General features: G+C 39.2%; 1 protein-coding gene across 1 annotated transcript in view; it reads left to right on the forward strand.

Annotated features, from left to right (window-relative positions):
* Positions 1-24,814, forward strand: part of OTC (ornithine transcarbamylase) — a 55,938-nt gene extending 31,124 nt beyond the window's left edge. Inside the window, exons 5-10 of the mRNA XM_059910834.1 lie at positions 8,358-8,511; positions 10,358-10,480; positions 16,952-17,005; positions 17,086-17,235; positions 18,876-19,013; positions 24,755-24,814. Coding sequence (XP_059766817.1) covers positions 8,358-8,511; positions 10,358-10,480; positions 16,952-17,005; positions 17,086-17,235; positions 18,876-19,013; positions 24,755-24,814 — 679 coding nt within the window. The remainder of the gene's footprint in view (positions 1-8,357; positions 8,512-10,357; positions 10,481-16,951; positions 17,006-17,085; positions 17,236-18,875; positions 19,014-24,754) is intronic.
* Positions 24,815-27,893: the final 3,079 nt, after the last annotated feature.

Genomic DNA, 27,893 nt, shown 5'->3' on the forward strand with positions numbered 1-27,893 from the left:
TAGGCAAAATCAAGTTGAATAAATATTTTAACTTGTTAACTATTTTTTTTAAACCCTCATATTGGTAATTAAACATCCAGAGCAAATTGATATGTGTGAGAAACTTTAAATTTGGATACTTTGGATTTTGCAAAAGCTGTTTTGCTACCATTGTTGACAGATGCCTAAGATTGTCTGCAAAGCTGCAGGAATCCACCGGATGGCAAACAGCACTCTTATATATTCAATGGAAATGAAAAGAGACCAAAATGAAAAGTCATTACAGAGCCAGAAAGTATTTTTAACTTGTCAACCTTTCATTTGTAACACATATAACACAGCTCTTACAATGTTTAAAGCTGGGATGTCAAATTGCTGGAGAGCTACAGAAAGCCCAGATTACTGTTAATGGGCCTGTAAGTCCAGCCCGAGTTACAGGTCTGTCATTGTTTCTAGTGAAAAGTCGTTGTTTTTTAAGATCTTTAGTAGACTGGAAGAAGAAAAATAAGAATGGTGATTTCTCTATGACTTATAAACATAAAGCAGAAAGCAACATTATTGACAAAATAATATTGTCTATTTAAAGGTCTTTAATATCTTTGCTTCCCCAAGTGATTCCAATGTGAAAACAGCTTAGGAGTTGTTCCTTCCCCCATATCGATTCATTTCACCTGCAGCTTCTGTGGCTGAACGACTGAAGTGACATTTTCTATCAAGCTTTGTCATACTCCCCTTTGCTCATAGATGCTTTAATGTCCAAGAGGCATTTTGTGCTATAGAAATACTCCCTACTCGTTGTACTTTGTTTACAGTCCAATATCTTAATCTTCTGAATTTAGTATTTCTATAAACATAAAAGAGCAAACATAAAAAAAAAAAAGAGCAAACATTCCTCAGTGGTTCTCAAAGTGTGGTCCCCAAATCAGCAGCATAAGCAGTACCGACAGCTTGTTAGAAATGCAAATTCTTCTGGGCCCCAACCCAGACCTACTGAATCAGAAACACAACTGGCTGTGTTCTAATAAGCCCTCCTGGTGATTCTGATGCGTGTTTAAGTTTCAGAACGATTGCTTTAAACATTCACACACTACTTATACAACCACTAAATCAAATACATATTAAATGAACAAAACAAGTCTCGTCAACCATTTAAACATTGATTGCAATTTAATCAAATGCTTTAAAACACTTAACTTAATCACAAGCCTAGCATTTCAGATTTTCTTGAATGCTCTAAATATTTTAAAAAGGAAAATATATACATAAAACACCACACTGATTAGAGAGCTGATTAATATTTTAACAATAAAACTGAGCACAATGCTATTAATATCATAGATTTAATTTTGTTTACATTCTTACCCCTACTTTTATTCTTATCCTTACATGGTCCTGGAATTTAAATATGTGTGTGTATAATTTTACCAGACTGGAAAGAAGAAAAATCATCTCAAGAGGCTAGGAATGTAGGTTTAGTGGATTGCTGACCACTTAATTTTGGTTGGGTTTGGGAACTGCTTGCTAAGTTCAAGATGAATTAAATTCAAGCTGCCATCCTCTAGCTTGAATATATTTTTATAACCTAGTTTTCACTTTTAATCATGGGATCTGATATTGGTTTCCTATTGCTGCTTTAACAAATTACCATAAATTTAGTGACTTAAAACAACACAAATTTATTATCTTACACTTCTGCAAGTCAGAGGTCTAAAATGAGCCCATAGAGCTGTGCCCCTTCTGGAGGCTCTGGGGAAGAATCCAACTCCTTGGCCTTTCCAGCCTCCAGAGGCTGCCTACATCCTTTGGCACATGGTTCCCTTCCTCCATCTTCAAAGCCAGCAACATAGCCAGCATCTTCTCTCACTTCTGACCTGCCTCGCTCGCTCGCTCTCTCTTTTTTTTTTTTTTGGCTGCACTGCACGGCTTGTGAGATCTTAGTTCCCTGACCAAGGATTGAACCCGTGCCCCCTTCAGTGGAAGCACGGAGCCCTAACCACTAGACCACCAGGGAATCCCCCCTCCTGCGGCTCTCTTATAAGGATCCTCTCTCTTAGATTGGACCCAGCTCAGGATAATCTCCCCATCTCAAGATCCTTAATTTAATCACATCTGCAAAATTTCCTTTGCCACATAAGGTAACATATACACAGGTTTTGGATATTAGGACAGGAACATCCTTGGGGGAGGGGCATTATTCTGTCTACCATAGGATCCTTGTTTCTGTTTTTCATATGGATTTTGATTAAAGAAGTTAAAAGATGGGGTATCCTTCAATTTTTATTTGTTTTCAATCTCTGGCAGTACATGACCCATTGTAATATTTTTATGATATATTAACCTGGCCTGGTTTCCATATTTTGAAATATATGCCTTTCTGATTGGCATTGTTTTATAATAAGTTGGGTCACCAAGAGGTTTCACTACTAGAGCGACAGGAACGTGAGTTTGAAAATTTAGATTTCTTCTTCAGGACAGTTAACTTATTGTTTTAGAATAAATGGTTGTATCATCTTTCTAATTGGAAATTGTGTGTGGCAACGGGTGCTAGTTAGCTGCAGGATTCCTCTTCTACTTCACTTTACATAAGACCACAAATGCTGATGGGGCCTGTCCATTCATGTTATAGTTTCTACTATTTCTAGGTCTATTTGGTATCTAAGTTGTGTTAATTATTTGTGGCTTACACACATTAAAAATGGCACATATCTATACTTTATGAACAGAAATATACTTAACAAAAACCCACGAAATATCTATCTGTATCTATACAGTTATATATAAGCACTTTCCTACTTAAGTAAATAAATTTAAATGTACATGGTAATATTCATCCTTCTTAGATATTACAATTATATTTTTGTACATTTTCTTTATATTAACTCTTTTCTTATGAGCATCATGGCCTTTTATAAGCACATGTTTTACTTAATAATTTTTACTATAAATGATCACAACCTGACAAATGGTTAAGCTAGTTCTTTTTCCTTTTAGCACTGCCCCTACTATTTTTAAAATCATTTTTGCTTCCTAGCAACAACAGGGTGTTACAGACCTATACTGATTTTATCCTGCCCAAGGACATGGAATTAACTATCCTCTAATAGTTTCTGGTTCCTTTTTTAGGTATAGAACAATATTAAGACCAAAATTTGGGCACTAGGGATGCTTACAAGTGTTGAGGGAAGAGAAGATTATAGCTACTGCTGCTGCCACAGGACTGCTCTTGGTAGTGACTGAGCTGAAAGGAAAATACAGTTGACCCTTGAACAACACAGGGGTTAAGCCACATATAACTTACAATCCACCCTCCGTATCTGCAGTTCCTCAGCATCCATGGATTCAACCAACCATGGAGCATGTAGTCCTGTAGTATTTACTATTGAAATATATCCACGTTTAGGTGGACCTGTGCAGTTCAAATCCACATTGTTCACGGGTCAACTGTACCTCTTTTATAAGTGTATGAAATCTTGTTCTTTCCAGTACAACATATCGTGTTGTTATCCCTCACTTTGCCTATAGTATGAGATTGCAGCAACTACTAAGACTTTCCTCCTCTACACTGATCTATTGTTCCACCCAGCAGCAGAGTATCCCACTCTCCTCCCACCTCCTCACTCTATTTTCTAGGATAATAGTTCTCAGACTTGTCTTCAGACTGGAATAACATGGGGAGGTTTAAAAATATTGATGTGATCACTAATTATTAGAGAAATGCAAATCAAAACTACGAAGAGATATCACCTCACACCAGTCAGAATGGCTATCATAAAAAAATCCACAAACAATAAATGCTGGAGAGGATGTGGAGAGAAGGGAACCCTCCTACACTGTTGGTGGAAATGTAAATTGGTACAGCCACTGTGGAGAACAGTATGGAGGCTCCTTAAAAACTAAAAAGAGCTACCATATGATCCTGCAACCCCACTCCAGGGCATATATCCAGAGAAGAACATGGTCTGAAAGGATACATGCACCCCAATGTTCATTGCAGCACTGTTTGCAATAGCCAGGACATGTAAGCAACCTAAGTGTCCATCGATAGATGAATGGATAAAGAAGATGTGGTACATATATACAACGGAATATTACTAAGCCATTAACAAGAATGAACTAATGCCATTTGCAGCAACATGGATGGACCTAGAGATTATCATACTGAGTGAAGTAAGTCAGACAGAGAAAGAGAAATATCGTATGCTATCACTTATATGCAGAATCTAAAAAAAATGTTACAAATGAACTTATTTACAAAACAGAAACAGACTCACGGACTTAGAGAATGAACTTACGGTTACCAGCAGGGAAGGGTGGTGGGGAGGGATAGTTAGGGAGTCTGGGATTGACATGTACACACTGCTATATTTAAAATGGATAACCAACAAGGACCTACTGGGTATAGCACAGGGAACTCTGCTCAATATTATGTAACAACCTAAATGGGAAAAGAATTTGAAAAAGAATAGATACATGTATATGTAAAAAAAAAGTATGTATACTTAACCTTTAAAATTACTGTGATGATTAAATCTTATAAAGTATGTAAAGCAATTATAAAAAAATATTGATGTGACTCCCCCACCATAGCTTCTAATTTAAACTTCCAAAGGGCAGAATATGGCAACAGGGTTTTTACAGCTTCATAGGTGATACTAATGTGCAGCCAAGGTCAAGAACCTCTGTTCTAGGAGGTGTTGGGCAACCTCAGTAAAGCAGACCAGTCACTATTCCATGAGATTATACCATAGAGGTTCCAGGGATACCAACTCCACATTATGAACAGGGCAAGTAAATGCATGCTTGATTTTGGCTGCTTTGTTCCAGAGCTCTTGGGATTGTTCAAGGGGGGGAATGACGACAACTGCCCTTTTTCAATATTCTTGAAAAACTCAAGTGTATCGGGCATTGACTTCCCCAGTTGCTCTCCTAGTGTCTCCCTCTTTCAGCCTCATCCTTCTTTATTCTTTCCTAACCTTGCTCTAATTACTTCAAGGCTTTCAAAAGCCTTGGTTTTCTCATCTATGAGGTTAAGATAACATTTATCTGTGACACACATAGCAAAACTTAACAACACATCGTAAAGTTCATAAAAACCCTAAGAGGTTGGCAGCCCATGGTCCTAGCTCCCTAAAATTATTTGAGAGGCTACAACTGAAGTCAGATCTGTTTTTCTGACTGGGAGATTCCAGAAAGTCAACTGTAATGCTTAATCCAGAATTTTTTTTTATTCTATCTCTACACACTGTAGGAAGTGATGCATATTTAAAGAAATCCTTTGGGGTCAAACACCCCTCTACCTCTCTCTCTCTCATAGGATTTTAGGTATCATAAAATTAACCAATTCTTCTGAAATAGGAAATTGATTATAATTATAGATCTTATTGGGATATCTACCGTCATCTACATAACTTCCTCAAGGTGGAGTTAAAAGCCTGCATTCTGTAGTATGAAACATCAGTATATCTGTACGGTGAAGGGAATCTGTATTGTGATTTTGAAAAAAGGGGAGAAGATCTAAAATTCTTTTAACATAATAGCCTATGTCCAAGGACAGTGGTTCTCAAATTTTGGAAGGTTATCTGAGTTATTTGGGAAACTTGGTAAAAGTACAAAGACCCAGTCTACCCTATTTCAGGAGCTTGGACCTCTGTTGTTTATTAGTTATTCACTTAGTTCTGATATACACCCAAGTTTGGGACCCATTGCCTTAGGACATCAGATAGGTCAGGCTAGCTGGTTACTGTAAAGATGCGGGCCTTAATGGAAGGGAGTAAATTATTCATTTTTCAGGATTTGAGATGCCGTTTTCTTTCAACTGAACTAGAAAGCACTCCTTGCCAATGAGACTGTGGACAAAGTCCTCTGTCTTTGTGGGCTGCCATCTCTTGATCTCTTGATTTTTGCGGAGGAGGGGAGTGGGGCTGGTTAGGTTTTGAAGAATGGATGATACTTTCAAAAATATGGTGGCGTCAATTTTCACTTTATTAGGAGTCTCAAACTTCAATATGCAAATAAATCACCTGGAAACCTTGTCAAAATACAGATTCTGATTCAGTAAATCTGGGTGGGGCCTGTGATTCTGCAGTTCTAATAAGCTCCCAGGTGATGCTGATGCTGTTGATTTGAGGAGTGAGGTTCTAGCTTTGGTTCTCAACCTTGGCTGCACATTGGAATTTCCTGGAAAGTTTTTTAAAATGCTGAGCTCTAGGTCGCACCCCTAGAGATTCTATTTTTCTGATGAAATTGATAGAGATTATGGCCTGGGCCTCAAGAGTTTTAAAAGTTCTCCAGGTGACTTTCATATGCAGCAAAAATTGAAAACCCTGGTCTTAGTCAACCATCAAACGTCACCTGTTTTACAAGAGAAACTCTAAAGCGGCTCTTTTATTCACCTCTTTCAAACTACAATGTACAATGTGCTTAGACAGTTCAGAGCACTGGTTTCCAAATCTTGACCCCTCCACTGATGCCCTGCCATGGGAAGTTTTCATCGGAAGTTGTAAAATAAGAAAAATAAAGACAATATAGTGAATTTCATAAAGCTAAATTAGTTCAAGGATCATTTTTGAGATTAGGTCATTCACACCTTTTTTGTTGTTAAAATGTCCTCTCTTACTAAATGAAGATATTAACATACTATATGTGTTTATTTGCTTGTTTCTCATGCTCTTAATCTTCTAAACAAAAAGCTGGGAATCATATGTTGATCTCCATATGTTTTTAGAAATTTTGCTGATCCATGAAATCTGAAAATCTGGAAACTATGGGTATGAGAAATCTGTGAAAATTTGAAAAAAACCTGAGTCTAGAAAATATTGTTACAGGAATATGGTTTTCAATCTTTGATTCTCTAATCCCTGGGAGCAAGGAATTTTTTTAGTGGTCGTTGAATTTTATAAAGAGCAACAGTTTTCTACAGACTGAGTAAATAATATGCCTCAGACATATAAGAAGGACTAATTTTCCAAATATATGATGATTAAAATACAAATCTATGAAATCCTTACTAAATACTAGCTCTAGTTTTTATACATTTTCTTTTGACATGGTAATATCATCTATTACTTTTTGATCTTTTACTATGAACAAGGCATCATACTATGCATCTTATATAGGTTATCTCATGAATCCTCACAATAACGCAATGGGATAGATATTGTTATTATGGTTTTACAGATGAAGCAACTAAGTCATAGAGAAATTAAATAACATGTCCAAGGTCACACAGCTAGTAAGTTATAGAACCCAAATTACAAAGGCTAACTGGATACCTTATAATAATGACTTTATATATTTAATATAACTACTATTATGGGAGGCTTTCCAATTTTTTTTTTTTGCCATTAAAAAGAGTTCCTTAAAACTAAAATGGTTAGAAGCCTCTGCTGTGGGGTTTCCCTTTAAATAAGAAGAAACCAAGATTTTAAACAAAAGGCCATCCCTGTTATTTTTGTAAGGCTGAAGCTTTAGCTGAGGGACCACCATCACTCTGACACATAGAGAGAGCTTAAAATCTGGATCCCAGTTTCTCATTCCAGGTTTTTATCATCTGCAAATTTGAGGCAATGTGTTGTAATGATAAGAACGTGGTCTTTTGAGTTTAAACTGACTTTGGTTTGAATATGAGCTCCTCCAACTTACTTAGCTGTGTGATCTGGGGCAAGTTACTAAACTTCTTTGTGTCTCAGGTCCTTCAGCTATAAAATGAGAATAGTTATATCCATCTTTGCTGCCCATCAGAGACGTCCCGTGTCAGGCAGAATGGCCCAGCTCTGGGGCCCTCCCGTGCTCCGTCCTTGGTGGGAACAGCCTGGGGAGGGTGTGGCCTCAGTAGGAATGCTGCAGTAGACTCCAAAGGTACAGCAGCTGGGGGCTGTCAGCTAATAGCACTCCTTCCAGAAGGTTCTCTCTTGCAAAACAATCTTTGTGTGCACCTCTTTGGCTGCCACACTGCTACCTTCAATTTTATAGTGAAAGTGTATATTTGTGGGATGATGTCCCCCTCACAAAATGCCACAATCCAGTTCATTAATTTTTCTCTGTATATCTTGTTTTTGGTCTTGTCTCTTTTAACTTTACCAACTGCCACATATCAATTATAATTCATTATCACAACTGCTAGGCTCACAAATTGGTTTCTTATCTCCGTAAAAAATAGTAAAATCAACGGTCATTGGCTAAGACATCAGTGGAACAACATCTGGCTTCTGGAATGATTACATGTTTATTATTAGCTTCTAAATCCGTCATGTTGATAGGTAGTTTTAACAGTAAAAATTCTAATGTATTAGCATTTCTTATTACTGTCTAAGACCCTATATTCAGAAGGAATTATTAAGCATAATCAACTTAGATGATTTTTTCTTGGTTTGTCACAGTGTGTTGTCTAGCATGACAGATGCAGTGTTGGCGCGAGTGTATAAACAATCAGATCTGGACATCCTGGCTAAAGAAGCATCCATCCCAATCATCAATGGGCTGTCAGATTTGTACCATCCTATCCAGATCCTGGCTGATTACCTCACTCTCCAGGTTGGCTTATTTCTTTGCCTCACACAAGAGCAAAATCAATAATTCCTAACTAGCTCTAAACGGAAGCATTTAAATTGTGGTACTGGTGTTTTGTTTTCAAATAATATCTTGGCAAAGAATTATAGCATATGTGTACAACTAGATATCCAAGGAAGACAGGGCATTGCTAAAAACAGATTACAGATACTTCTGTTCTCAAACCTTTGCTTTTCTGGTGCCATATTTAACACAGTGGATGAATAGGGAATGCTGGAGCACAGAAAATAGAAAAATCATTATGTAATCCATATACATCAGGCTCTGTGACTTGGCAGTGAAGACTGGGGGAGTGTGCTTTGAACATTCAAAATGGTCAATTACTAAATGACTTTCTGAGAAGGAGGCCATTTTCTATCATTTTAATAAACTGCTTAAGACTGGAGTTAAGAGCATGCAGAATTTATAGAACTGAGGCTCAAATTTAGCCATGTCCCTTCAAATTAAAAACTTGAATAACTTTGAAAGATTCATCCCATTGGGTTTGCCGCAGCCAATCTACACAGTCTTGCCACTGGGAATCCTAACAACCATGGTTTCTGCGTCTATGGACTATTCTGGGGAGACAGGGCAAACTGGATAGGTAGGTCTATCTTCCTCCTCATTTGAATAAGCTACACACATGTACATGTGAGGTTAAACTCAAAATGAAACTCTTTGGTGATGAAGGTAAGATTAATGCAGAGAGGATGACACAACGATGTTAGATACCAAGTGGCTGTTTGTAGTTGTGGCTTTACATATACGCCAGATAATTTAATGCTTCCCCTTGGGGCTTTATCATTACTAGATTATACATTCATCAGGGATAGTGAAATGTTCTATTCATCATATTGTCCCCTGCAGGACCTGGTGCAATGCCTTCATCAAGGAAATTCTCAAAGTAGGAGCTGAATGAATAAATAGCAGCTTATTAAGGGCGTGGAATCTAAATCAGATGAACCTGGATTTACATGCAAGCTTAGCCACCCAGTAGTTCTGTGATCTTCAAATTAGTTAGCCTTTCTCTTTTTAAAATCTTATCTTTATAAATATATAAACGTATAAAATATACGAAACCTACAGACACTTCAAGGAAAGTAAAACAAATATCCATGTGCCCATTACACAGTTTTGTCAAATCTTACTTTAGAATTTTTTGTTGTTTTTAAATAAAATATTACAGATAGAGTTGAAGTCCACTGTGTAACTCTTCCTGATCCCATTTCCTCCAACCTCGCAAAGAAATTTTTATCCTGGTATTTGTATTTATAATTTCCAAGCATGTTTTAATACTTTAACTGTACATGTCAGTATCTATTAAAAAACCAAATGTATTAATGGTTTTTAAACTTTATATAAATGGGAACTTACTCAACTACCATGCTACACTGTTCTAGGTGCATTGTATTTCCCCTTTCTTATACCAACAAGTGTAAGATTCATAAGGGCAGTGATTTTTGTCTCCTTTGTTCATTGTTATATCTCCAGGGCCAAGGACAGTGTCTGGACATTGATGGTTCTCAATTTGTTGAATGAAAGAATAAATACAACAAAGATTCAGATTTGAAATATATGAAAATGAGTCTCCATATGAGTTCATATGATATCTTGGCTTAAGATATTAGGACATATTGCTATTCTTTTGTGATTGTACCTTCATGTTATTGAATTGCTCTGTATAATGCAAAAAAAAAATTAGTAGCTTATTCTTTCCAAGAAACCATTTAAAATTGAGATGTAGACTGTTTCCTTTATTGTAACCCTAATAATTGTTTCACATAAGTGGATTTCCTCCCAGATGTAATCTCCTCCATCTCTTGCCTTTCAGGAACACTATGGCTCTCTGAAAGGCCTTACCCTCAGCTGGATTGGGGATGGGAATAACATCCTGCACTCCATCATGATGAGTGCAGCGAAATTCGGCATGCACCTTCAGGTGGCTACTCCAAAGGTAGGGAAACTTTCTGCCTTGAAACTAACCCCCTTTGAAATCATTCCCAGATGCAATTACCTAGTGAAAAACAAACGTCTCTTCCATTCAAGGAGAGGACAGGTGAGGCCACAAAATTTAGGTTATGTTACTAGCTCTACTATTATAGCTACCCGGCCTCTTGAGTTTCCAATTTCCCATCTCTACAAAAAGAGATAGTCTTGCCTGATGCCTTTCACCCTGTAAGTCTGTGTTAAAAGCATGTCTGAATTATCCCTTTGAGTACCCTGAAACCAGCCATTATGATGACTGGCATTCTTGTGCATTGCTACCACAAAGGCTGAAGAAAGTAATGAAATCCAGGCAGCGTAGAAATCCCAAAAGGCATGGGGAAGACGCTGTCATTTTTTGAGTACTACGATTTGGTAAAAAAAAAAAAAAAAAAAAAATTCACTCTAATGTGAAGGACACAGCAGTGGCATGTACACCAGCTTAGTGTTTCAAAACTCAAATCCAGGGGCCCTTCAGCCTTTTAAATCTGAGTCCTGGCTGTGAAGCTACCCCCACTTACTTCCTACCCTGCTATTAATCTCTCACAGGATGTATGGGAAGCGTGACTTCTTTTATAGGTCCAAAGTAACCCTTTTGATACACGAGAAACTGGTAATAATTGTTGTCTGTGAGAAGTGAAACTGGGAGATTCAAGGATAGAGGTAGGAGGGAGACTTTATTTCCACAGTATATCCTTTTATGTGGTTTGAATTTCTTAACATGTAAATGTTCTACCTACATATTAAGTCCGTAAATAAATACACCAAAATAAAAAAGTGCAGATCCCCCTAGGAGAAGCCCTATGTTAAGATACTCCCAGCCTCGAGTTTGGGATTAACAGATGCAAACTATTATATATAGGATGGATAAACAACAAGGTCCTACTGTATAGCACAGGGAACTATATTCAATATCCTGTGATAAACTATAAGGGAAAAGAATATGAAAAGGAATGTATCAATACATATGAATAACTGAGTCACTTTGCTGTACAGCTGAAATTAACACAACATTGTAAATCAACTATACTTCAATAAAATTTAAAACAAAAAGATACTCCCAGCCTCATACAAAATAAGTAGGCCTTTTAGAGGATAAAAACTAATTCTACAAGAGACTCATACACAAATCAGTCCTGAAGGATCTCCACCGAACCTTTTACATACCCCCTCTCTACTGAATTCTTTTCACCATTATGTTTCTCATTAGTTACAACTTCCTATCAGGAGTCTTTTGAAGGGAAAGCTCCCCTAAATAGAAGCCATTTCAGAAACGAAGTAAAAGATAGAACTGATCTTCTCATTAAGGGATGATGATTCACAAAATTGTCCACCAGTGTTTCTGACCGAGCATGTGTTTGCTGTTATCTCAGTAGTCGCTGCTGTGGTTCACTCTGATAAGCTAAGACATTCAGAGGTGAATATGTGAGGCCTAAAAATTCCTCCTTGCTTCTGCTTCTTGAGTTTAAGAGGGACCCAGGGCTTTCTGGGGACATGGGACTATCAGTGCTAAAACTGGGATGGTCCCAGGCAAGCTAGGGTGATTTGGTCACCCAAGTGCCATGTCAGGCACTGTCCCACAGAAGGGGGCTTCAGCCTGATCCAACAAGTGAGCTCTGGAGTGTAGGTTATACCCCAGAGTTGTCCCAACCCAAGGCAAGGAAGATGGGCTTTTATCCTTGGAACCAGTCATTGCCCAAGGGCAGCGTGGGAGGTAGGGTGGTGAATCCCCTGGGACGTTTGGCAGGAAAAGCAGTCGGTGGCCAGAGGGCCATCTTCTGAAGAAGAGCTGTGACTGTTAGGTGTTAAAAGCACACTGAGGGGCTTCCCTGGTGGCACAGTGGTTGAGAGTCTGCCTGCCAATGCAGGGGATGAGGGTTCGAGCCCTGGTCTGGGAGGATCCCACATGCCGCAGAGCAACTGGGCCCGTGAGCCACAATTACTGAGCCTGCGCGTCTGGAGCCTATGCTCCGCAACAAAAGAGGCCAAGATAATGAGAGGCCCGCGCACCACAATGAAGAGCGGCCCCCACTTGCTGCAACTAGAGAAAGCCCTCGCACAGAAACGAAGACCCAACATGGCCATAAATAAATAAATAAATAAATAAATAAATAAAATAAAATAAAATAAAATTTTAAAAAGCACACTGAAATGGGGAGGGGGGCAAAAGAAGTAAAACGGGGTCCTCTGAGGGCATCTGGGTAGAGCACCAGCATTGCTGCATCCTGCCAAAACCAAATAAAACAAATAAGACAAAACAAAACGCTTTTCCCTAGTGTTCTTGCTGAACCAGTTTGAGTCAATGCACCCTGCTGCCTTAGTTTCCCAGGACTGCCATAACAAATTCCTACAAACTGGGTGGCTTAAAACAACAGAAATGTATTATCCCACAGCTCTGGAGACTAGAAATCCAAAGTCAAGGTGCTGGCAAGGCCACACCCCCTCCAAAGCCTCTAGGGGAGGATCCGTCCTTGTCTCTTCCTACTTCTGGTCGCCCCAGGCATTCCTTGGCTTGTGGCGGCATCACTCCAATCTCTGCCTCCATCTTCTTCCCTTTATGTCCGTGTTTCTTGTTCAAATGTTCCTCTTCTTACGAGGATAGCAGTCATATTAAATTTAGGCCAACCTTAATCCAGTAATGACCTCCTTTTAACTAATTACATCTGCAAAAACCCTACTTCTAAAAAGGTCACATTCTGAGGTTCTGGTGGGGAAGGAATTTTTGGAGGACACTATTCTACCTAATACACTTGCCATAGAAGAAATGTCAGGCATAGGCAGCAGCATATATTGGAAGCCACCCTATTATAGTAAACTTTGGGGATGCAGAGAGCTAACCCTTACAATAGATAATCCTCTTTCATTCAGCATGAACTGGAATAAAGGGTCGGATCTGACATGTGAATAAGGTAGTTCTTCTTCATTTTATGGGAAGAGTTAGCACACTCTTACTACAAATCTAGCTTGAAGAAGGGCTCTATATTAATGCAAACTATTAACTGCATTTGGGTTTTACAGATAAAACATACATTAACAATAGTTGTTCCCTGCTATAAGGTGTTTATTTATTTATTTTATTTTTGCTGTGTTGGGTCTTCGTTTCTGTGCGAGGGCTTTCTCCAGTTGTGGCAAGCGGGGGCCACTCTTCATCGCGGTGTGCGGGCCTCTCACCGTCGCGGCCTCTCTTGTTGCGGAGCACAGGCTCCAGATGCGCAGGCTCAGTAGTTGTGGCTCACGGGCCTAGTTGCTCCGCGGCATGTGGGATCTTCCCAGACCAGGGCTCGAACCCATGTCCCCTGCATTGGCAGGTGGATTCTCAACCACAGCACCACCAGGGAAGCCCCCCTATAAGGTGTTTTTGGAAAGGTTTTATTCTGTTGGAGAAATACACGATTGAAACATTTTATTGCATGTCAAAGATGTTTTATTAACATCAAAGGAAAAAATCCCAATATTACAGAGTAATTTCAGTATTGTTCTTATGCAGAAACTCATTTAAATGATAAAGAGTACTAAAACCTGGTTAAATTTTGGTGGGAGTAACAGTTTTAAAAAGTCTTCTGGGGGGCTTCCCTGGTGGCGCAGCGGTTGAGAATCTGCCTGCCAGTGCAGGGGACACGGGTTCGAGCCCTGGTCTGGGAAGATCCCACATGCCGCGGAGCAACTAGGCCCGTGAGCCACAACTACTGAGCCTGCGCGTCTGGAGCCTGTGCTGCGCAACAAGAGAGGCTGCGATAGTGAGAGGCCCGTGCACCGCGATGAAGAGTGGCCCCCGCTTGCCACAACTGGAGAAAGCCCTCGCACAGAAACGAAGACCCAACACAGCAAAAATAAATAAATAAATAAAATTAAGAAGTGTTGTAAGAAATGTTTAATTTAAAAAAAAAAAGTCTTCTGGAAAGTCTGAAGTGTAGAAGTTGTTCCATCAATTTATAAGTAGACCTATTTCCTTTAAAGATAAAGCTAGGAGACTTAGTGTAAACTTAAGAAGCACTGAAAAGTTTCCAAGGCCATAGTTAATCTATTTCCCCATTCTTCAACCAAGAATAACTTACATGTTCAAGAAAACATAATTTTGTCCTTGATTGTAAAATTGTTCCATAAACTATTGATGGTAATGATTTTAACATTGTTCTAAGTGAATATTTAGACTGAACTGGGTCTGTTAATCACCTTCTTCGTCTGGTTTTAAGATTTATGTAAAAGCCAATGAGTGATTTAGTATTGAAAGCTGAGCTGTGAGTAAAGAATTCCTCTTTGTATTCTCAGTCATGGCCCAGCGCATGCAAGGTTGGGTGATTTTCTAATTTCCAAACCTCTCTGTTGGTTCTCTAAGTGCTTATTGATTCCTTCTCTAAGAATGATTATACTTAGTGAGTATAAAACCTGCTTTCCAAAGGGAAAGCTAAATTTTCAGGGCAGGAGGCACATGGGGTAATAGCCAAGCCTCTGCATTTATGTTTACCAGTATGAATGGTCACAACATTAGTTACTAAATTAGCAAGCCTTACCAAATTAAATACCTTCCCCAAATCTCAGTAAACAAAGCTCCAGAATTTATGGCTATTTGAGGATGATAAAGCTGCTAAAATGTCTGCAGGTATCATCGTCATCTGATAGTTTCTTTCCTCAAGAATTTTTTAATGAGAGAAGGAACTATTATAGATAATTATGTGCAAATAAACACAATTTCAAATGAATAAATCTGAACATGCCTGTTGTGGGTTGAGTTTCCTGGGAAGCAGATTCTGAGAGTTTGGCATGCAGGATGTGCAGGATGTTTATGACAGCGTGCCCTTGAGAAGGGAGGGGAAGGAAGCAGGAGTGGGCAGAGGGAGAAACCGAACTGCGATGCAGGCCCAAGAGCAACCTCAGCTGACCTTATGGAGAATTCTAGATCTGAGATGGCCATTAAGGGCTGTCCCAAGTTGGGAGGATGGAGTCAGGTTTTTATGCCCTCCTGTCAATCAGTCACTGGATGCAGGTGGCCTTGGAAGGGTACGTGACCCTGGGTGAGTCGGCTTCTCTGCAGCTGAGGCAGTGCCCGAAGAGGGCTGACAGCTGAAAGCCATCTTCCGGCGCACACGCAGCAGCTGGGACAGTAAGTCTTTTATTCATGAAGGGGGATCTGGGTGACACATCACAGCACCCATCGCAATGTCCTACTGAGAATTTATAAAACCGAGTCAAAAATAAATTCTAAGAATTCAGAAAGACAAGAAGGATGGAGGATGATGAGAATAATTATGGTGTTTGGACTGACAAGCCTTCCACATGGAGGGTCCAGAGGTGAGGCTGGCCTAGAGTTTTGATAAAGGAGGAGTTGACATGTTCCAGTGAAGACGCCCAGAAGTGGACAAAGGGGGAGATGTGCAAGGGTGAAAGGCTGTGATGGCAGAAAAGGGCAAGACGTGTACAAGGATGACAATGAGATTGGCTTTCCTGCAGCAAGATGTTGAGCAAAATTAAAAGAGACAGAAGCAGGAGATGTCGGCGGGGAGCCTTGATACTCTTAATCGGCTTCGACTTAAGAAACAAGTAGTAAACATTGAAGGCTTCGGAGAAAACAATTCTTTCTGCTGCGTATAGGGCAGATTGGAGGGGGAGGATGGAGGCAGAGGGGTTACCTGTGGGGTATGGAATAGCTTGGGGGACTTTAGCTGTTCCCACAGTGTCGCCCCCCACCTAGGATTCAGACCAGAGTGAGCAAGCGAGGTACCTAGGGTGCAAAATTTGTGTTTGCACGACTGACAGTGAGCGCTTGCCTCACCCAAGTCCCAACCCTGCCCTCACCAAACCAACCCAAACGAACATATTTCAACAAAAACAGTATACTTGCTGTGTAAAGGCCATTTCAAAGCAAGCTCCCTGCACACAGAACCCTGGCCAGTGAGCGCACAAGAGTAAGATGTGTGCATGTGGGCTCTGAGTATTTAGCTCACGTGGTGAGGGAAGGTTTCTCTGAGGAGGAAACATTTGAGCTGAGACCCGAAAGCATTATCCACGTGGCGTGGCTGGGAAAAAGCATTTCAGACAAAAAAAAAAAAGAGCATTAAAAAAAAAACAGCTTGTGGAGAGACTCTGCAACAAAAATGCATTAAGTTGTAGAATTATGTATATAATCCTCTTAAACTATTAGAGGACAAGAAGAGGTGCTACCAAGAGCTGGAAAGTACCACACCCCATTTGTCTTTATGACGAAAGAGGTCAAAGATAATAAAAGACAAATGGGGCAATTGATTACCTTTTTAAATTCCCAAAAGCACCATTAAGGTTTGAAATTCTAGATGTCAACATCATATTCTACTGAACATGGTTGAGCTACAACTTAGAGCAAAAGCAGGAAGGAGAGCAGGGATATTGTTGAAAGGAAAAGAATGCATGTAGAAGAAGGCATTTATAAGAAAACTACCTAAATAACCGTTCATTCTTCCCCCTGCAGGGTTATGAGCCTGATCCCAGCATAACCAAGTTGGCAGAGCAGTATGCCAAGGAGGTATGCTCCTTATATGTAAAGGTGTAATTGTCTTTCCCTGTCCCGTGAAGTTCTTTAACCGGCTTGCTCGTGTATGCCAGAACGGTACCAAGCTGTCACTGATGAATGATCCATTGGAAGCGGCTCGTGGAGGCAATGCATTAATTACAGACACTTGGATAAGTATGGGGCAAGAAGAGGAGAAGAAAAAGCGGCTCCAGGCTTTCCAGGGTTACCAGGTTACAATGAAGGTACAAACTGATGCCTCTCTGAAGGTTCATTAATTCCATTCATAAAGGCCAGAAGCATCTAATCACTCATTCACTGCGGGGAGAACAGACTGTCCCTTCATTCCCTATAAAGGACTCGCTGACTGTATCCCCCAGTGATTTCTCTCCTCCTGAAGATTAGCTCTGTCCTTTGGAAAGACACTTTTGTCTGGAATGAAGGAATTGAAACCCAGGCAGAAGAGAGAAGCAAGCTTTTCCCTCTCACAATGGTGGAGGCATCAGAATTCTTTGCCCTTTGTGTCTCTTTGCAGACCTTTTCTGTGTATTTACATAGTCCTACACACACACATACAGACACACACACACACACACACACACATCCACCCCTAATGATTTATCATAAATGGTAGATTAGACATATTATTGTGACTTATTTTTTCCACCTAACAAATCTTAGATTTTCTTGTCCATTCATTCAGATATTTTTCATTCTTTTTAATGGCTGCATAGAATTCCAAAGTATGAGTGGAACATACTTTACCTAAAATGTTTCCTGTTGAAAAATTAGGCTATTTCCAATTATCCCAATTACAAACAATGCTGCAATGAAGGTCATTTCATATATATTTCTTTGTGCAGGTATTACTAGAGAATAGAATTCTTCTAGGGAGAAGCATTTCTGGGTGAAGTGATATATACTTTTGAAAATATGAGAAATGCTGCCCATCCAAAAAGGACTGACAATTTATACTCCCTCCACACTCTCTCCGTTCTTAGTTGCAATTTACATTTTTAATTTTTAAAAATCTATATCTCATGCTTTTTAAAATTTGTATTTCTCTGATTACTAATGAAGTTAAACATCTTTTCATGTTTATTGGTCATTTCCATATCTTTTCCTATAAACTATAATATTCTTTCATATTCTATCATATTATCCTTTGCCTATTTTCTATTGTATTTTTTAACAAAAACAAAAACAATTTAGTACAAAGGCAGTAATTTTGAGGTAATAATTTATGAGGGAATGTAGTTTTGAATCTGTAAGTGAATGATGAAAATGGATGGGAAAATGTAATTTTCAGGAATTAACTGTTAGAGAAAATTAAACTTAATAGGACATTTGCATGAAGAATGAACCACCTACGGCATAGTGCCTGTCATCCTGTTTAATGCACTCCTAACTCAGAGCTCTTTTTCAAAATTGTTTTAACTAGTAATGAAGTATGCTTCAAGCGCTGAAGACCATAATTTGGAGATAAGCTAAAAATATAACACTATCACGTAAAGGCAACCTTTAAAATACATTGGGGTATAACTGGTGACTTTTGCTATCAGCCACATATTACCCTAGTAGAGTTCTTTACTGAAGTGTCCATTATCTCACTAGACAAGAGTACCAGAAAACTGAGTTAGTGGTTTAATTTGGAGTGGTGATCTCCCAAATCAAAAAAAATGACTAGAAAGTTCCATAAGTTGAAAGTACCATACACATTTCCGCTGGGTGCCTTGAGCTTAAACCCTCACTCTGCCCCTTTATCTCTCCCTTTGCATTGACCTTTGACCCCGGGTCAGAGTCAGAGACTCTGACTGTGAAGAAGACAAATGTGATAGTCACATACAAGAGTCAAAACACAGTCTTAACCCCATCTCTTCTTTAGACGGCTAAAGTTGCTGCTTCTGACTGGACATTTTTACACTGCTTGCCCAGAAAGCCAGAAGAAGTGGACGATGAAGTGTTTTATTCTCCACGATCACTTGTATTCCCAGAGGCCGAAAACAGAAAGTGGACAATCATGGTAAGCAAGAAATGGGGACTGGAGGATAGGGAATTCTCTGTGTGGCCCCTACTTGGCCACTCATGCCTTTTGGTAAATAATAAGCAGCTGGGATTACCCACATACATTACTTGCTCAGATGGCATCTACTTTTTTTTCAGCAAGTTCATAATAGATTATTATTGCTTAAAGCATTTATAGTGTATTTTCAATGGAGTAAAACTGACCCCCATCAAAATATATCTATTTTAGTCAAAATTCTTAGTGTTCTCGATCAGTGTGAGCACCAGCCACCATTACCTGCCAACCATGATAAGTTGTATAATTCTTATACAATAATTTTAAAATCCCCTTGTTAATACTTACAGAAGCCCCTAATTCAGTGCCTGGCACAAAGTAGGCATTCAAAGAAATCTTATTTCCTTTCTCCTCTCTTTCTTCCTTTCATTCCTTGCCTAGATAATTGTTTTGGTTCTCTATTGGCTTTAGCCCCACAGACACGTTTGTTTTTAGGTATAGAACATTTCCAAAATTGCAGCAAGACTAATCTTAAAAATTATTAGTCCCTTTAACAAAATGCCACTAGTTTCATCTTCATCACCACTATTCTAGGAAATATTAACCTCACACCTCTGCTTTACGATATCCCAAACACCACTGTCTTTTCTGGAAAATGGAATACTCCAGTGCCATAATTTAGTACCACCATCTTTTAGCTTTTAGTGATTTAACTGATCTCAATTACTATACCAGCCAGGGTCTTACTGGCAAACAACAGAGTCCCCTTCAGGTAGAGAAATAAAAAGGAATTTGTTAAAAGACATTAGGCACCTCCCAGAATCTCTGGGGAAAGAGGGTGCAGCGAATCATTCTTGTATACCACATACATATTCAGAAACAACACAGGCAGGAAAATTGCCCAGCAACACTGTGGTTCTTTTGTAACCAAAACACCACTGACACAGCCACCCATAGCCTGGTACCTAATGCCCTGGAAACTAAATGTCAGATAGTCCATTATAGTTTCCCCCACCTGCATATGAACCAGAAGATCCAATCTCCCAGAGGTGGCTTCCACTGCATGTTGTTCACTTATGGCTGCAAGATGCAGCTGAGTGGCATGCCTGCACCCCAGCTACAAGGAAGTCTGGGAAATGTAGTTTATAGCTTTCAGTATACGGAGTTGATAAAAACAAGCTGGAAAGGACTATCTGCTAATTATTTATGTAATCTATAAATGGATATAGATAGGGTTATTGTGAGCATTAAATAATGCATGTAAAACATTTAATATGTTATCTAATGTACTGTAAATATTGTTATTATAATTATCATCACCATTATCATCTTCATTGTTGATCTAATGCAGTGACCAGCAGAGATTTGAGCTCTACTATAGCTGACTGGAAGACAATCATGACTCCCTTTGCAATGAAAAGTTGTGTAGCAGGCCTAAATTTGTCATATCTAACAAGAGGGATGTTTTTTGTTTTTTTTTTACTGTACCTTCCAGCTTGCCACCTCAGGACACTAACTTTGGCCAAAATGGCAATTGTCATGTCATTTAGACCAGTGCCTCTGAAGCTTTAATGTCCATTTGAATCACCTAGGGATCTTGTTAAAGTGCAGATTTGGATTTGGTCTGAGATGGGGCCCAAGATTCAGCATTTCTAACAAGCAACCAGGTAATGCAGATGCTGCTGTCCTGTGGACCACACTTTGAGGAGCAAAGATCCAGATGACGAAAAAGGAAATGTGAGCTCTCCAACCATATACCTCAGGAAGAAACATAGCAAAGAATTTTCCTCAGGCTCTATTCTTTACCAGAAGATGACTGAAGTTACAAAGATAAATTTTTTTCAACCCAAATCTGTTAAAATAGGTCCTTTGTCGAAATTCAGAGGGGGAAACTAAAAGTAAGCTTTCTAAAATATCATTTACGAAGATTCTCTGCACATCTGAATTTTTAAAGAGCTTATTATGCACACCTTTCAATTGAATTTACTTAAAAATTTAAGTACTTAATGCATTCACATAGTTGAAATGTTTACAAGGGTGTATATATTATACATACACACAGTGAAATCTTATGCCCACCTATTTTCCACCATCTAAGTCCTACCACCATCTCTCCATCTCCCATCTTCCTTTCCCTAATGGGAAAATATATTTTAAAGAAAATAAGAAGCAGAGTCATATTAAAATGAAAGTAGAGAATCTAAAATAGAAAGAATACTCGACTGGGAGTGAGGAGACTTGAATTCTATAACTGTCTTTGATGTCACAACTGTCAGCTGTGTCATCTTGGATAAGTGTTATCTCTCTGGGTCCCAGTTTCCTCACATATAAAATAAGCAGATCAAGCCATATAGATGGCAAATGATTTTTAATCTTAGGTCCTCAATCTCATTAACAGGCTACTTAGAGTCCTATGTTCAGAAGGTTCTAAGCCTGCCTGTGGTCTTGGAAGGAAAGAGTGGCATAACTGACTAGTGAGACCTGACATGGATTCTGGAAGGGGGTTGGTGACACACATGCTGTCCTCTTTATGTCTCTGAGCCAGATGATTTGGCAGTCCCATTGAATTAAGTTCATTTCAGCAATCATATACTGAGCATCTACTGTGTGCCAGGCCCTCTGGCAGGCACTGGAGATAAAAAAATGAATACTGTGCAGTCCCCACATAGCCTGTACAATTCATAGAAGCATGGCATTTTCAAGAGGGATGAGACCTTAGAGATTGGCTAGTCTAAATTCCTATTTCATAGGCAAAGAAATTATTCTTAGACAGCTTATTTAGAATGGCATTTAGGCTCAGCATTGCTGTGATAGTGTCTTCTGGGATGTTCTAAAGGCACAATACTTGTTTTCCTCTAGAATTTCCCTATCCAATACAGTAACCACTAGGCGCATGTGGCTATTTAATTTTTTTTTTTTTTTGGCTGTGCTGTGCAGCATGTGTGATCTTGGTTCCCTGACCAGGGGTCGAACCGGCGCCCCCTGCAGTGGAAGCGTGGAGTCTTAACCACTGGACCGCCAGGGTAGTCCCTAAATTTAGACTTAAGCTAATTAAAAGATAATAAAATATAAGATTCAATTCCTCAGACATACTAACCACATTTTAAGTGCTCAAAAGCCACATATGGCTGGTGTCTACACTATTTGTATTGGACAGCACAGACACAGAACATTTCCATCATGGCAGAAAGTCCTATTGGATAGCACTACTGTCTAGAGAATGATTTCCGCACACACAATTTCATTTACAATCAGGATAGAAGAAGGAAGGAAAGATACAATCTATCCTCAAGTTCTGAGGTGCCCATAATGACTAATGTAATAACTAAGTAAGGTGAAGGGCTTGTTCTAAAAGCATATAACATATTTAAAGCAAAAGTGTACTCTTTCAGCACTCACAGTAGCTTTTTAAGGCCTTCATGCTGGGTGATTTCCAGCAGTGCTGTTCAGAACACTCCAGTAATCACATCATTCTCTCCATAGGGCACAGGCCTTTTGATCTCTTTGTTTAAAACACACACACACACACGCACGCACGCACGCACACACACGGACATGCACCCTCTCCTTCCCACAAAGCTACCTTTTGTATTTTGTATTTTTCAATAATTACTAAGGCTGTAGGACTCATGAAGAGTCAGGTGGGTTTCTTCCTCTGTCTACAAATTTTACTGTGGAGCTGAAGTAACCTAAAGGGATCCTGCAAAAAATCTGCCACTTCAAAGCACTGCTATCGTGATGACCCTTAGATACACAACACGATTGCGAACGTAGTTCATAGTATTTTATCATCTCTTCTCTCCAAGTTAGGGGTGCCAGATAAATTACAGGATACCCAGCTAAATTGGAGTTTCAAATAAACAATAAATAATTGTTTAGTATAGATGTGTCCCATGCAATATTTGGAACATATTTATAGTTTAAGAAAAATTGTTGTTTATCTGAAATGCCTATTTATTTATTTATGTATGTATATATGTATGTATGTGTCTAACTAAATCTGGCAACTCCATTCCTAACTGACTTTCTAAGATTTAATATTTGAAAATAAATTTGACATATGCAGTGACCATTAAAAACAAAACCAAACCTGAGATGTGATCCCAGGAACCCATAAAAAAGCTTAAAATATTTTCCTGGAACATGTTCTTATCCCAGTGTTTGACCTTTCTATTTTCTCCTTGTCATTCAGATCTCAACTTAAATGTCATTCTTTAACAAGATCTTCCCTGGCCACCCTCTCTTAAATGGCTCCCCAGCCTCCTTTATCCTGTTTTTTATTTTCTAATGACATTTATCACTCCTTGATATTTTCTTTTTTGTTTCTTGCCTGTCCCCTCCCTATAATGAAAACTCTTTCATAAGAGCATTGATCTTGTCTGTAATGTCCTTCATTATACCTAGAAGGGTACCTGACAAATACCCTAAATATGTGCTCAATACATTTTTGTAGCCTGAAGGCAATACAGAGTACTGGTTGGCTCTAGAACATAGGCTTTGGAAATCAGGTTAATATTCTGGCTCTCTGTGTGATCTTGGGAAAGTACCATAACTCCTCTAAGCCCAGTTTATTCATATGAAAATGGTGGTCAATGTCCAGGACAGGCAAGTCCAGATCCACCCCTTACTACCACCACTCAGGAAAATACCTATGCTTCAGTTTCCTCATCTGTATTTTATATCTCTTCCTACCTCACATAGTAGGAATGGATAATAAATAGTACGATGCACATAAAGCAGTCAGCACAGGGCCCAGCACATGGTAACTCTTCAATAAATACGTTCAAAGGGCACATTTGAAAGACAAGACCTGCTCTTGCTTGGTCAAAAAGCAAGAGCAAGTACCTGAACGGCAGTAAAACTGCCTCTTAAGAGTGGAGTCAGAGAAACCTGGGTCCAAACCCAATTCTGTACTCTGTGTCGTTTCCAGGATTGAGTTTCTCATCTATAAGTGATAATAACACAAGCTACCTTAGAAGGTTGTTGCATTACATGAGATAATGCACAAACAGTTCTCTCTACCTCACTGTAGCACCTAGCACAGTGCCTGGCAAATACTTCTTAACCTACTAACACATGATGAGGCACTTAGTCTGGTACATAGTAAGCACGCAATCAACATTTGTCATCACTGTTTCTGGTCTCATTACTATTGTCATTATTGTGGAAGTTGGGAAGAGTAAAAGTGAAAATTCCCATTTGTAGCTGGCAGCCTAATGGGAAGCTGTACTCTTGGTTATAAATACTCTTTCATGAGGACCCAGATTCGGAAATTCATTATTCATTAACCTAAATGATTTACCTTAACTACTCTACATCTGATTTATTCTAAACTTCTCTAGGTTACAAGTAGCCAAACCACAGTGTAAACACAAGGATGGGAGGGATTCTATTTCTCTAAAACCAGGCAATACCTAGGTTTCACTTATGACTAGAAAATCCAATCATGGCTTCCACCTTGGAATCTCACTTCAGCTCTCTCCCCCACTAGTCCTGGAATGAGGCCTAAATAAGCATGGTGTTTGTGTATGTATTTGGGTCACCCTGATCTCTCCTGACCTCCCTTTATCCAAATAAAAATAAATATTAGTTCAGAACCGTCCCCTTATCATTTCCTCGGGAAAACACATTTCAACCATAGGCCTTCAAAGCTGCAACCTGGATCCTCTTCCGTAGGTCCCTAAACAGACTCTTGCTAATGTTTACCCATTTCTTTCTTTCTCTTTCTCTGTGTGTCATCCCAGGCTGTCATGGTGTCCCTGCTGACAGATTACTCGCCTCAGCTCCAGAAGCCAAAGTTTTAATGCCGTGATGCTTCTCAAGAGAGAAACCATGTTCTTCAGTAACAGAATGAGTCAGTTTATGAGGGAAGGAGAAGAGAATCTAAGAAATAAACAAATCTTGATACAGGGTATAGGTGAATGGTATATTGCTTTGCCATTGTGAAACCTTCCTGAAGCCCTTAATTTAAGTGCTGATGCACTGTAACACGTGGCTTAACTTGGTTTAAACTTTCTAATTCACAATTTCTGAGTTACATTTGGGTACCATATTCATAATCATATACATTTGCTTCAACTAAACATAAAATACTGTGTTCATTACACATAATGCCTAAGCCATTAAATGTAATCTATGCTTATTACCTTAATAAATTATCACCCACACTAATTTATAAGTAAACACTTACCAGACAGTCAGCTGCTGGTAGATTTGTGGGCTGTGCCCATATCCCCTAGGACCAACAAGGGAGCCAGATGATCCATTTTGCTTATGTAATACAATTTTCAGGCAAATCAGGTAGACAGACATTCACTTACGGAGGCAAATGATGAAATTCTTAGAAAAACAGCTATAATTATGTCCAAACTCTGGAGTTTTTTCTAGTCATTTGTGGAAGGAGGGTCCTTCAAGAGCACACATCTCTTTTCTGTAATAAATACTTAATGTTACAAGCCTACAGAAGCCTTTGGGAACAAGTGGTAAAACCATGAATACCTAGCTAGGAATATAACATCCATTAGTGACATTTCTGTAGGTTCAAATTCTCCAGCAGGACCAATTTAACTTTTTCATGTTTGTGCCTGTCATGCATCTAATCACACCACACACTGGGTAGTTCCATAAATCTACTACTTGCTACATTTTAGTCCATTTTTTTCCTCTAATTTTTCTTCAAGATAATAAAATTTTTCATTACTGGATTATTATGTAATTAAAGCTAGATGTCTCTTGTGGGTGAACACAATGTGTATTGTTGAATTATTACGATATAATTTGAAATCTTTAGTTCAAATGTTAAATAACTGAAACTTTAAAAAGGTAACATATTTTACAGAGGACAAGAAAAGTAATTACCTTTATATTCCATTTCTACTATTGGAAGAATGCTTCCAGGCTGGTTGACTGATAGTCTGCAGCAGATAGCTATGACTTAAATGAGGGAGTATGAGATGAATTACAAATCAGATGTGCAATGAAGACGCAATAAAACATATTTAGTAGGGAGATGGGGGAAGGTTCATAATATTACAGGAAAAAAATCAATTTTTCTAGTAAATATCAAAGGTGACTTTCATGTTTATGGTAATTTATTGGGAGCACTTAAGAAAGAAAGAGTGGGGCTTCCCTGGTGGCGCAGTGGTTGAGAGTCTGCCTGCCAATGCAGGGGACACGGGTTCGAGCCCTGGTCTGGGAAGATCCCACATGCCGCGGAGCAACTGGGCCCGTGAGCCACAACTACTGACCCTGCACGTCTGGAGCCTGTGCTCCCAACAAGAGAGGCCGCGATAGTGAGAGGCCCGCGCACCGCGATGAAGAGTGGCCCCCCGCTTGCCGCAACTAGAGAAAGCCCTCGCACAGAAACGAAAACCCAACACAGCCAAAAATAAATTAATTAATTAATTAATTTAAGAAAAAAAAGAAAGAAAGAGTGGAGTTTCATGAACTATCTTCTTTCAGCAGAGGGTATAAGAACAATTTAACTAGGAGGTGCCATGTGTCTACACACAAAGGACATAATCCTGAGTATCACTCCACTTTCTAAATAGTCTCCTATGGTAATGAGCTCTCATCTCTTTACTGGCTATTCTCTAAACCAAATAGAAGGTATAATCTTCTTCCCTCAATCAGAAAGAACTTGTATCATTTTCTTGCCAAAATGTAGTCACCTTACCTCAAAACGCCCCAAAGCTTTCTTTTTTATGAACACACAAATTAACACTGCTCTCAACCTAAGCCTGTAGGAATTTATTTGCTTTCTTAACTTTTCATCTTTTTTTTTTATGTACTGTTTCAGCATTTTACCTATTTTATTTATTTATTTATTTATTTATTAATGGCTGTGTTGGGTCTTCGTTTCTGTGCGAGGGCTTTCTCTAGTTGTGGCAAGCGGGGGCCACTCTTCATCGCAGTGCGCAGGCCTCTCTCTATCGCGGCCTCTCTTGTTGCGGGGCACAGGCTCCAGACGCGCAGGCTCAGTAATTGTGGCTCACGGCCCCAGTTGCTCCGCGGCATGTGGCATCTTCCCAGACCAGGGCTCGAACCCGTGTCCCCTGCATTGGCAGGCAGATTCTCAACCACTGCGCCACCAGGGAAGCCCCCAACTTTTCATCTTAAGAAGACATTATTTATATTGTCAGGAATAAAGAAAACAGGGAAGGAAGATTTAGTATTGATATTAATTTTTCCAAAGCTATTTTATCTCCTGTTTCTTTTTACCCTTTCCTCCCTCACTCCCTTTCCTATGTAACTACTGTAATGACAGAGATTAACAAAAACTCCAGCAATGACCCTTGGGTTGCTGGTGTAGTAGATCCTATCGACTTAATTAATATAACTAGTCAAAGAGTTCCTTTCTTCCAGGCTTTCTCCACTGTAACACTGGAAGTAAAAACACCATGTGATTACACTGCAATGATTTCCATGTAGGGGAAGAATTATCATTTGTTTTCTTTTTTTCTGCAGTGATGTTTCTAGGAACTTTAGAAAAATAATTCAATGTCAGATATTTCGAACAAATATTGTGCTAACAATTTGACTATCGTAACACCCCCAGGCAGAAAGATCTGCGCAGATTAGCATGGCAATGCCACATTAGAGCTCCTACACAAGTAAGTGACCCTAGAACTTCAGTTAAAATGGTGAGGGCCTCTTGGTCCAATGCCAAAGTTCCAAGGCAAATCTTCTCATATGATAAAAAGGAATGAAGAATACATACAGAGAGGGTGTCCAGAACACATTCATTTTTGGGCATTTTTGTCTTGGACAATTCTCATCAATGGAGATGCGCTGCAGCATGTCTTCAGACATGGTGCTACTCAGCAATTTTGCAGGATTGATGACAAATATGAAAGGTCATATCAAAGAATGGAAAACCGGTCA

This window comes from Balaenoptera ricei, chromosome X, assembly GCF_028023285.1.
Source record: "Balaenoptera ricei isolate mBalRic1 chromosome X, mBalRic1.hap2, whole genome shotgun sequence".
NCBI lineage: Eukaryota > Metazoa > Chordata > Mammalia > Artiodactyla > Balaenopteridae > Balaenoptera > Balaenoptera ricei.